Source organism: Suncus etruscus, chromosome 5 (genome assembly GCF_024139225.1).
Source record: "Suncus etruscus isolate mSunEtr1 chromosome 5, mSunEtr1.pri.cur, whole genome shotgun sequence".
In the NCBI taxonomy this organism is placed as follows: domain Eukaryota; kingdom Metazoa; phylum Chordata; class Mammalia; order Eulipotyphla; family Soricidae; genus Suncus; species Suncus etruscus.
Genome location: NC_064852.1, coordinates 71,264,211 through 71,275,566, shown reverse-complemented (window position 1 = coordinate 71,275,566; position 11,356 = coordinate 71,264,211). Strand labels below are relative to the sequence as shown.

The 11,356-nt window shown below is 38.1% G+C and overlaps 1 protein-coding gene across 1 annotated transcript in view; it reads left to right on the top strand.

Moving 5' to 3' along the window:
• The first annotated feature begins 4,759 nt into the window (after positions 1-4,759).
• The window catches only part of MAP3K2 (mitogen-activated protein kinase kinase kinase 2), a 41,660-nt gene continuing 35,063 nt past the window's right edge, over positions 4,760-11,356 (top strand). The window contains exon 1 of the mRNA XM_049773111.1: positions 4,760-4,828. Coding sequence (XP_049629068.1) covers positions 4,822-4,828 — 7 coding nt within the window. The 5' untranslated portion in view covers positions 4,760-4,821. The remainder of the gene's footprint in view (positions 4,829-11,356) is intronic.

Sequence of the window (11,356 nt, the reverse complement as noted above, 5' to 3'; positions counted from 1 at the left end):
TGCTGATAATTACATTTATTCTAGATGACAGGGTCTACAGAGAAAACACAGCAACCCTTTTTAACCTTCTCTCCTATTTATTGTCAAACCTTCTTGACCTTTTAAACAGGAGTTACTAAAAGAGAGCTTTTTGGGGTCCAAGATCGGGGATTTAGTCTTGATGTGTACATAAAAAAAAAACCCTGTTATCTAGTTCCAACAATGATTTACCAAGAGATATACCCAGGAGTTTTTTTGTAAATTTTTGCTATTAAATAATATCATTTTATGGAAAAGGACATATGTTGTAATAATTTTTTATTGTAAGGATTTATTCAAGAGACAAAATTGATTAACATAATGAGGTAAACTAACATAACATAATATAGTAACATAACATAACATGTAATATAATTGATATAATAGTAATACATATAAGTCAAAGAAAGATTTTGATTAAAAACACATTTTTTTTCCCATAATGGCTTACATATCTTTCACAGTAGTATTTTAGGTACATATTAACATTGAATCAGGGGAATACCCATCACCAACTATGTCTTCCCCCCATTCCAGTTCCATTTCTACAACCCATATACCCCCCACCATCACCCCCCAGGCTGCTAGAGTAGGTGGACCCCTCTTTGTCTGGCTTACTATTAGTGATCACATATCTGTTTGGTCCTGGAACCCTCCCTTGTTTCCCCCTCTATTTAAGAGGCAGAGCTAGAAGAATTGAGGTATGTGGTTTTGTTTGAAGGAAAGAAAAGCAATAGATTGGGGTACAAAATAAGAGGAAAAAAAAAAAGACAAAAGTCAAATACGCTGAAAATGGGCAGAGTCCCTAGAGGCTTCCAACCTCAGTTTGAGAGAGGACGTGAAAAAGGTAATTGAGATACCACAACAATACAGAAAAAAATATCGACTTAAATAACCGGTGAGCACTACAGCAATAAAGACAGGCACCACACTATAGTCTCAGTTCTGAAATCAAATCATGCTCAAGTGCAAAAAGAAAGAGAAAGACAAGACAAAATAAAATAAAATAATATTGGAGACATCAACCGTAGTCTTCACACCAAAATAAAGACAGTCAAAAAAATCAATCAATCGATAAATAAACATGTGGAAAAATGATTGTTTTGTGCTTTTTTTTTTTCTCCTTTTCTTTATCCCCCTGCATTGGGGATATTGTAGAGGGAATTCCCTTGACCTAGGAGATACAGGGTTTCACCACCCCTGAAGTATACTGTCATGGGATTAACCAAGCACATATTTTTATGGCATTATTTTCTGTGGTCACTGAAAGATTATTCAATTCAGTTGTTAGCTTCTGAAGCTTATGATTACACAGATTTATTTGATGCCTGGAACGTGTAGTTCTCTGTGTTTGTTGGGGTGGCGTTTAACATTCTCTCATACCTTTCTCTTACTTAGTGCTTTCACAAAGCCTCAAGATTAGACATAGATGAAAGTCTAGGGAAGTTTTTTTTTTAGGAAAGTTTTTAATATGGAACAGTCTTGAGCATTTGTGTTCTAGAGTTCTATAGAACTTTTCCAACTGTTAGGACTTTTGAAAGTTCTTTTTTCAACTTTTCAAAACAAAAACATTTTTACGTTTTTTTTAAATAAATTTTTTATTTAAGCACCATGATTGCAAACATGATTATAGTTGGGTTTTAGTCACAAACAGAATACCCCCCTTCACCCGTGCAACATTCCTACTTTTTTCCCTTACTGTTTCTTTTTCATCAGACAGTTGAAGTATAAGCAATTGCTGCTGACTGATTTTAACAAATAGCATCCAGGTAATAGTACAGTGGCCGAATGTTTGTCATGCACATAGCCTATCAGGATTTGATCCCTAACACCTCATATGCTTCCCTAAGTTCACCAGGAGTGATCCTTGAGTAAGCTGTGAGCACTGCTGGCTAAACAATCAAACCAAAATCCCTCAAATATCAAAGCTCTTCTTACTAAAAGAGTTTTGAGTTTGTACTCTGGAGTGTTTCCCTAAATTTACCCTGCCCAGTTCCCCACTTTTGTAGTAATTCCTTCTATCACCATCTAAGATCACACTCGTCATCCCTCATAAGATCAGCCCTCATTGGGCCAAAGTGATCGCACAGTGGGAAGGGCGTTTGCCATGCACACTGCTGCTCGGGTTTGATTCTCAACATCCCATATGACACCACCACTGCCCCCGAGCCTGCCATGAGTAATTTCTGAGCACAGAGCCAGGAGTAACTTCTGAGCGATGCCAGGTGTGTCGCCAAAACAAAAAACAAAACAAACAAAAAGATAATCCCTCATTATAAAATGAAGACTTGTACCCGGAATGAATTATAAACCATAAATGCATTACTGTGTGTAATTATGTTAGTGGTAAGCTAAAATAGAAAGGATCATTTATTTCTCATTCTATCCAGCGACAAGCTAAATGGAGGAAATTTTGTTACATACAATAAGCACCAAAAGCAGAAAATTCCTTTGTTGAGGAAGTACTGTTACCTTAAATTCTTCTGAAATCAGAGTGTTGTTGCTTATAGCCAAAATAGAATAAAAATCTAATGATAATTTGTATTGAGCTTCTAGTTTTCAAAGTGGGGCTGGGGGCCCAGAGAGATAGCATAGCGGTGTTTGCCTTGCAAGCAGCCGATCCAGGACCTAATGTGGTTGGTTTGAATCCCGGTGTCCCATATGGTCCCCTGTGACTGCCAGGAGCTATTTCTGAGCAGACAGCCAGGAGTAACCCCTGAGCACTGCTGGGTGTGGCCCAAAAACCAAAAACCAAAAAAAAAAAAAGTGGGGCCGGGACAGTAGTGTTTAGAGCATTTGCTTTGTGTGCTGCCAACTCGGATTCAATCCCTAACATCTCAGATGATTCCAGAGCAGGGAGTGATCTCTGAGCATTGCTGGGTGTGGCCCAAATATCCAATCCCCCTCCCCCCCCCCCCAAAAAAATACTACTCTGTGTAGGGCCAGAAAGATAGAACAGTGTATAGGGAGGGATCTTATTTCTTTTGCGTCCAACTCAAACCCAATCCTTATATCTGCAGTTTGTTGCAGGAGCTCACAGGAGTGATCTCTGAGCTTAGAGACAGAAGTCCTGAATACAGCCAGATAAGGCCCCAAAGCAAACAGTGTTGGTTAAATAAAGGCATCTTTTCAAGTGTTTACCAGCCAGTACTAGATAGGTCAAATAATAACAACTTGAGGGGGAATTGAACTTGTAAGGGGTATTTTAAATTCATTCAGTATACTCTGCTGTGACTGCTTATTTTCACTGTGCTTGTGGATAGTTGGATTTCCTTACTGGTTTGGAACTTGGGAGGGGATATAGAGACAGGAATAGAAAAGATCAGAAGACTGCAGTCTCTCAGCAATATTTTTAAGTGCCACCCAAATTGTTGCAAGGCTTTGATTAATTCCAGAGTTCTGAAAAACTTGTTTCTGACATTTTCTTTTATGAAAAAGTGAATATGTAGACCTTTGCTAATTTTGCTGATGTACCTCCTTTTTGTCTCTAAACCTTACCCTATAGCTGTGGAGAAATTTGGCATATCTTCAGGCTACTAAACACTATAAAGGGTTTTGCTTATTTGTCATTTCATTCACTTGAAAAATGCTTTGCAGTGCTATGGATTTTGGGGGCTTAGTTTCTTACTACTGTATGTTTATAGTTATCACCACTCCTACACCAAAGTTCCAGTATATTCCATCACTAAAACACCCCTTTCCTTCTTCTGCCCATCCTATATTTGCTTTCCCTTTAGTAGTTACTATACTTTTTACTGGCTCTTGGAGTTTTGTATTTTTGCTAGTTTCTTTATATTTCATATATAAGTGAAACCATTCAATAGTTGTCTTTCATTTATCCAGCATAATCACCTCAACATTTATACATTTTTGAACATGATCTTTTTTCTCTGTCGTTACATCCCTGGCTGGTTTTGCTTTGGGAAGTCCACCTGTACTTTCTCACTGAAGAGGTGTGACTTGCTAAAGCATTCAAATGTGAACAGTCACGGATGGATCTATTTATGTACCAGGAGAGGCTCTCTTTTTTTTTTTCTGAAGGGCGGGGTGGTCTTTGGGCCACACATGACATTGCTCAGGGGTTATGCTCTGCAGTCAGGAATTATTCCTGGCAGGCTTTGGGGACCATATAGGAATTGAATCCTGGTCAGTATGGCAGATGCCTACCTGCTATATTATCACACCAGCCCCAGAAAGGGCATCTTGATCATTGTCTTTCTGGTCCCCAGCTGACACAGCTTTGAGTTCAGTGGAAATCTTCTCAGGAATTTGCCCTCAGTATAGGATTAGGTTTCTGTCAGGCAGTTCACAGTAGCTGCAGACTGTTATAAGAGACCTCCAAGGTGCAGGTGATTCCCTGTTAATTCAGTGTTACGAGTGTAGGATTAAAGTCAGGTGCTCTGTATAGCCCCTACCTCTACTCCCAGGGTTAACTTACACGCAAAACCTCTTCCTGACTCTAGAATATTGCTCTACTGATGGGATTTCTTTATTAGTGAGACATTGCTCTATCTCCAGTCAATCTGGGTGATCGCTTTAGTCTCTATAAAAGCATTCGGATGAAAATTATCACCTCTCCCCGGCAAAATGTGTCAAGTTTTAATACTGTATGCTTATAATTTTTTTATACTTCTTTGGGATTGTTTTGTGTGTGTGTGTGTGTGTGTGTGTGTGTGTGTGTGTGTGTGCAACAACTGTTTTCTTTTTATTATTGATTTGTTCGTTTTTTTTATTTCCTAAGGCACTAAAGAATGTTGATGGGAGAGCCATTTCCCCAATTTTCAAATAATTGAGCTGGTTGCCATGATGGGTGAGTTTAAACAAAAATTATTTTTTATTTATACTTAGAGGTTAAAATGGGGGAAATATTTTCTCTGTATGAGAATTGATTATATTAAAATTTTATAAAGTAGATTTATGTGAATTTTTAAATTTATGCCATGATTTTCAGCTAAAGCATTTTATGTATTAACTATTACTTACATTTTTTTAAATAACTAATATGCACAGTCAGGACATTTAAATTACATTTCGATGATATATTATCATTTTTATTTTATTTTTTTGGTTTTTGGGTTACATCTGGCAGTGCTCAGGAGTTACTCCTGACTCTATGCTCAGAAATTGCCCCTAGCAGGCTCTGGGGACCATATGGAATACCGGGATTTGAACCACCATCCTTCTGCATGCAAGGCAAACCTTACTTCCACGCTATCTCTCTGGCCCTGATAGATTATCATTTTAAAAATCTTTATTATCATTTTCTTAAGATGCAAATGCTCTTTTTAAAGAAATTTGTCTGGGGCCAGGCGGTGGCGCTAGAGGTAAGGTGCCTGCCTTGCCTGTGCTATCCTTGGACGGACCGCGGTTCGATCCCCCGGCATCCCATATGGTCCCCCAAGCCAGGAGCAACTTCTGAGCGCATAGCCAGGAGTAACCCCTGAGCGTCAATGGGTGTGGCCCTAAAACCAAAAAAAAAAAAAAGAAAAAAAGAAATTTGTCTTTACTACAGAACTAAGTAAACTTAACTGGGAAGGTAGAGGTGGGATGTTTGTAGGGGCCTTAGGGATACTAACAAAGGGAAGAATGCACTCTGGTGATGGATGGATGTGGTGTTAGAATGATGTATGTATGACAGATGTTATCGTAGTATCTCAGAAAAAATTGTTAAAGAAAAGAAAGAAATCTTATTTATTTTTTTTTTTTTTGGTTTTTGGGCCACACCCGTCGGTGCTCAGGGGTTACTCCTGGCTGTCTGCTCAGAAATAGCTCCTGGCAGGCATGGGGGACCATATGGGACACCGGGATTTGAACCAGCCACCTTAGGTCCTGGATCGGCTGCTTGCAAGGCAATCACCACTGTGCTATCTCTCCGGGCTCAAGAAATCTTATTTTTAAGATTAGTGCTGAGGAATATTTTTGGGGAAGGGTCCACACCCAACAGTGCTCAGAAATTATCCCTGGCTCTGCCCTTAGGAATCACTCCTGGCAGTCTGGGAATCAAAACCATCATCTGCATGGAATTCAAGTACCATAACTGCTGTGTTAGGCTCTGGCCCATGAGGAATTATTATAATTGCCATTGATGAAATATGATAGACTAGATTACAACATAAAAATTATAAATCAGGGCTGGAGCAGTGGTGCAGGTGGTAGGGTGTTTGCCTTGCATGCGGCTGACCGAGGATGGACTTGGGTTCAATCCTAGGTATCCCATATGGTCCCCCAAGCCAGGGGCGATTTCTGAGCGCATATCCAGGAATAACTCATTAGCGTCATCAGGTGTGGCCCAAAAATCAAAAAAAAATTTGTAAATTAGACACTTCAATATAGAATAAGCAGCAAATCATCCATTCACAGGAAAGATGCTTTAAAACTCAAAACTATATACTCAGGAGCCTTATGCTATACTCTCTGCGCCATGTTTCCAACCTTCTTACTCTCTGTTTTCTTTCCTTTTTCTTTCTTTCTTTCTTTCTTTCTTTCTTCTTTCTTTCTTTCTTTCTTTCTTTCTTTCTTTCTTTCTTTCTTTCTTTCTTCTTTCTTTCTTTCTTTCTCTTTCTTTCTTTCTTTTCTTTCTTTCTTCTTTCTTTCTTCTCTCTCCCTTCTTTCTTTCATTCTTTCTCTCTCTCTCTTTCTTTCTTTCTTTCTTTCTTTCTTTCTTTTCTTCCTTTCTTCCTTTCTTTTCTTTCTTACTTTCTTTCTTTCATTTCTTTCTCTCTTTCTTTCTTCTTTCTTTCTTTCTCTCCTTTTCTCTTTTTCTTCTTTCTTCTTTCTTTCTTTCATTCTTTCTTTCTTTCTTTCTTTCTTTCTTTCTTTCTTCCTTTTCTATCTTTCTTTCTTTCTTTCTATCTTTCTTTCACTCTCTCTTTCTTTCTTTCTTTCTTTCTTTCTTTCCTTTCCTTCCTTCCTTCCTTCCTTCCTTCCTTCCTTCCTTCCTTCCTTTTCTTTCTCTCTCTCTCTCTCTTTCTTTTCTTTTCTTTTCCTTTTCCTTTCCTTTCCTTTCCTTTCCTTTCCTTTTCCTTTCCTTTCCTTTCCTTTCCTTTCCTTTCCTTTCCTTTCCTTTCCTTTCCTTTCCTTTCCTTTCCTTTCCTTACCTTTCCTTTCCTTTCCTTTCCTTTCCTTTCCTTTCCTTTCCTTTCCTTTCCTTTCCTTTCCTTCCTTTCCTTTCCTTTCCTTTCCTTTCCTTTCCTTTCCTTTCCTTTCCTTTCCTTCTTCCTTTCCTTTTCCTTTCCTTTCCTTTCCTTTCCTTTCCTTTCCTTTCCTTTCCTTTCCTTTCCTTTCCTTTCCTTTCCTTTCCTTTCCTTTCCTTTCCTTTCCTTTCCTTTCCTTTCCTTTTCTTTTCTTTTCTTTCAGGTTGAGGCTTCTGAAATACAGGGATTGGAGGAAATCCTAGGAAAAATAGTGAATGCCCTGCCATATCCTAAATTGGAAAAATGAACTGAGTCATTAGCAACCTAGGTTTTTAAACACACTAATCTCCATATTTTTAACAGTCACATATACTTGTGTGTTTATCTTTCTCAGACCTTCTCTAACACTTGACATAGTTATTTACTAATTTGTGTGTATTTATGATATTATAGACCATGGAGCTAAATTGATCTATGTTTATTAACAGAATAGCTAGCACACTTTCACTTTGCCGAACTATACTTGTGCTCTTTTTCTGCAGTTCCTTTTTTGCCATGATTGTATTGCTTTCCTATAGTCCAAATTCTCTGCAGCCTCAGCAGCTTCACTTCCCCTTTCTATGTAGATGTCCTTTTACTGAAATACTAACTTCTCAGTCTGATTGCTCTCACATGCAATTTGAACTGTGTATTAAAGATTAATTTCTTCTATTCTCAAATAATATTTCACTTTAATAAATGCCAAGCCAAAGATGGTAGTTGCTTAAAGACATCAAAAGTAACCACATAAAATTCTATTTAAAGTATGACTCATTGATAATGAGTTTTTTATTAATGTTCTTTATTTTTCAAGTATGAGAAATAAATAATAATATATGTAACAATTTTTAATTTAAATATTTTACTTGAAAGTATGTCCCAAGTATTTTTAGTTGTTGTACCCAACTACATATCTTCCTTTTTGGGGGGGGGGGGGCCACACCCGGTGGTGCTCAGGGGTTACTCCTGGCTGTCTGCTCAGAAATAGCTCCTGGCAGGCACGGGGGACCATATGGGACACCGGGATTCGAACCAACCACCTTAGGTCCTGGATCAGCTGCTTGCAAGGCAAACACCACTGTGCTATCTCTCCGGGCCCTACATATCTTCTTGACATGCGCCACGATATGTCAGAAACCCACTGTTTCTTCTGTGTGGTTGGTTGTTGGTCAGGTTTCTTCTTTGCTTATTGGGTGCAATTCAGTTGGATCTTTATAATTTATAAAGATTCATTTACAATTTGTCTAATCCCCTTGTACTTAAGATCATCACAGAGATTCTTTAATTCTTCAGTGATTCAACTTAAGAATTAACATAACCCTGCTTATAGAGTATACTAACAACTTTATCTTTTGTGGGTATGTTAGTTTATCTCTTGCCAACTTCCTCAAAGTGTGTTTCCTGCTGGCCTTTACCAGTCATGGTTTTTGTTTGGTTTTGGTTTTTGAGTGGCTCCTGGGTCAACCCAATACCTCACACATGCAATTCTCTACCACTAAGATACACACCCTACCCTGCAATTTATTTATCTTCAAGCCAGAAAAGAAAGTATTCAATTAAATTGACTTTCACATGCATATCATCCTCATAAGAAGATGATTTTGTTCAAATGACCTTCTGGTTTCACAACTACAGTAGCTAATCTCTCTCTCTCTCTTTTTTTTTTTTTTTTTTAAGAAAATTTCTTCTTTTTTTTTGGTTTTTGGTTTTTGGGTCACATCCGGCAGTGATCAGGGGTTACTCCTGGTTCAATGCTCAGAAATCACTCTCAGCAGGCTCGGGGGACCATATGGGATGCTGGGATTTTAACCACTATCCTCCTTCTTGCAAGGCAAACACTCTACCTCCATGCTATCTCTCTGGCTTCTAATTTCTTTTTTAAAACAAGGGCAATATGTAAATATTGCAAGAGATTTAAATTTAAACAGAAGCTTTCTATGCATGTAACTTTTTTGTTTCGTTTTGTTTTGGGGCCACACCTGGCAGGTCTCAGGGGTTATTCCTGGCTTTCCACTTAGAAATTACTTCTGGCTGGTTTAGGGGATCATATGGGATGCCGGAGATTGAACACTGGTTGTCCACATGCAAGGCAAACACCCTACCCTCAGTGCTGTCGCTGTGGCCCTTCCATGCATGTATTTTTGGTGACATTTTACATGTGATATTAAACATGTAAAATGTTAAAAAGTAACTTCTTAATGCTTTCCCCTCTTCTACCTTTTTTTAAGGTCACTTAAAATATTTCTTTTTTCTTTAAAAATTTTTTTTGTTTTTTGTTTTGGTTTTTGGGTCATACCCGGCAGTGCTCAGGGGTTATTCCTGGCTCCACACTCAGAAATCGGTCCTGGCAGGCTCTAGGGACCATATGGGATAGCGGGATTTGAACCACCATCCTTCTGCATACAATGCAAATGCCTTACCTCCATGCTATCTCTCTGGCCCCCTTTTTTAAAAATAATTTTTATTGTGACCAAAGTGAATTACGAATCTTTCACCGTAATATATATATATATATATATATATATATATATATATATATATATATATTTTGGTTTTTGGGCCACACCTGGTGGTGCTTAGGGGTTACTCCTGGCTGTCTGCTCAGAAATAGCTCCTGGCAGGCACGGGGGACCATATGGGACACCAGGATTCGAACCAACCACCTTTGGTCCTGGATCAGCTGCTTGCAAAGCAAATGCCGCTGTGCTATCTCTCCGGGCCCTCACCGTAATATTTAAGGTACATAGTGACATTGAATCAGGGGCATTCCCACTACCAGTGTTGTCCTCTTTCCACCCCTGTTCTCAGCATGCATCCCATATTATTTCCACCAGTTTTTATTGAGATACCATGATTTAGAATACTGTTAATGATAGCTCATGAATCATTTAATAGATTAAATAATTTTTATAGTTTTCTCTTTATGTAAAATTAAAGATCGTATTTTCTCAGATGAGTAACATCAGGTATTTTGTTCTAGTTAATATTCCTAGAGTATTATTTTTTTTGTGGGAGGATGGGTTTTGGGTAATAGTTGGCAATTTTCTGAGATTACTTACTCCTGGTTCTATGCTCAGGAGTAATTCTTTGGGGTACCCAAGCTCAGATAATCACATGCTAAAGCTGTGGTCAGTCACATCCAAGGCACGTACATTATCATCCTGTATTATCTTTCTGTCCCTCTTAGCTTATTCTTTTCATCAGGGAGAATTTATTTATTTATTTATTTATTTATTTATTTATTTATTTATTTATTTATTTAGGCCCACACCCAGTGGTGCACAGGAGTTACTTCTGGCTCTGTTTTCAGAAATTACTCCTGACAGGCTCGGGGGACTGTATGGGATACTGGGGATCAAACTCAGGTTGGCCTAGTGCAAGGCAAATTCCCTATTCTCTGAGCTATCTCTCCAGCACTTGGGAGGATTTATTTTTATTAGTAACATAGTTTTATTTAGTTCTTATATATGCTTTGTTACATATGCCCAGTGGGCTCAATTTCATGGCAAAAATAAAAAATAACAAAAATAATTTAAAAAATAACCAAATTTTATTTAACAAAGGATACTTTGTTAAGGATTATATAATTTTCTTTCAGTATGGAATTTAGTTAGGTCTTTGGAACCATAATTTAAATGTTTGATATGCCAATAGTTTTCCAGTAAGCATTATTTTAAAGCATCCTAAAAAATAGTATTTTAGAGAAACCAGTTTTTTGACTGAGGACTCCTTTAATTTGGTACATTCTTTGTTATGATTTCTCCCTCACAGATAATGCATGCTTTAATAATTATTTTCTTATAAGTTATTGCTCACCAAAAAAATTTTGGGAGGTTTTTGAACCACACCTGGTGATGCTCAGGGGTTACTGCTGGTTTATATGTTCAGAAATTGCTCCTGGCTTGGGGGACCATATAGAACATATATAGAGCATAGCCAGGAGTAACCCCTGAGTGTCACTGGGTGTGGCCTAAAAACCAAAACAAAACAAAACAAAAAACCTGATGAAAGTGAGAGCTGGAGAGATAGTACAGTATAGGTAAAGTGCTTTGCACATATGTTTGATCTTCAGCATCCCATATAGGCCTGAGCACTGCCAGGAGTGATTTCTAACTGCAGAGCCAGGAGTAATCCTTGAATATTGCTTGTATGCCCCTCACCCCTAA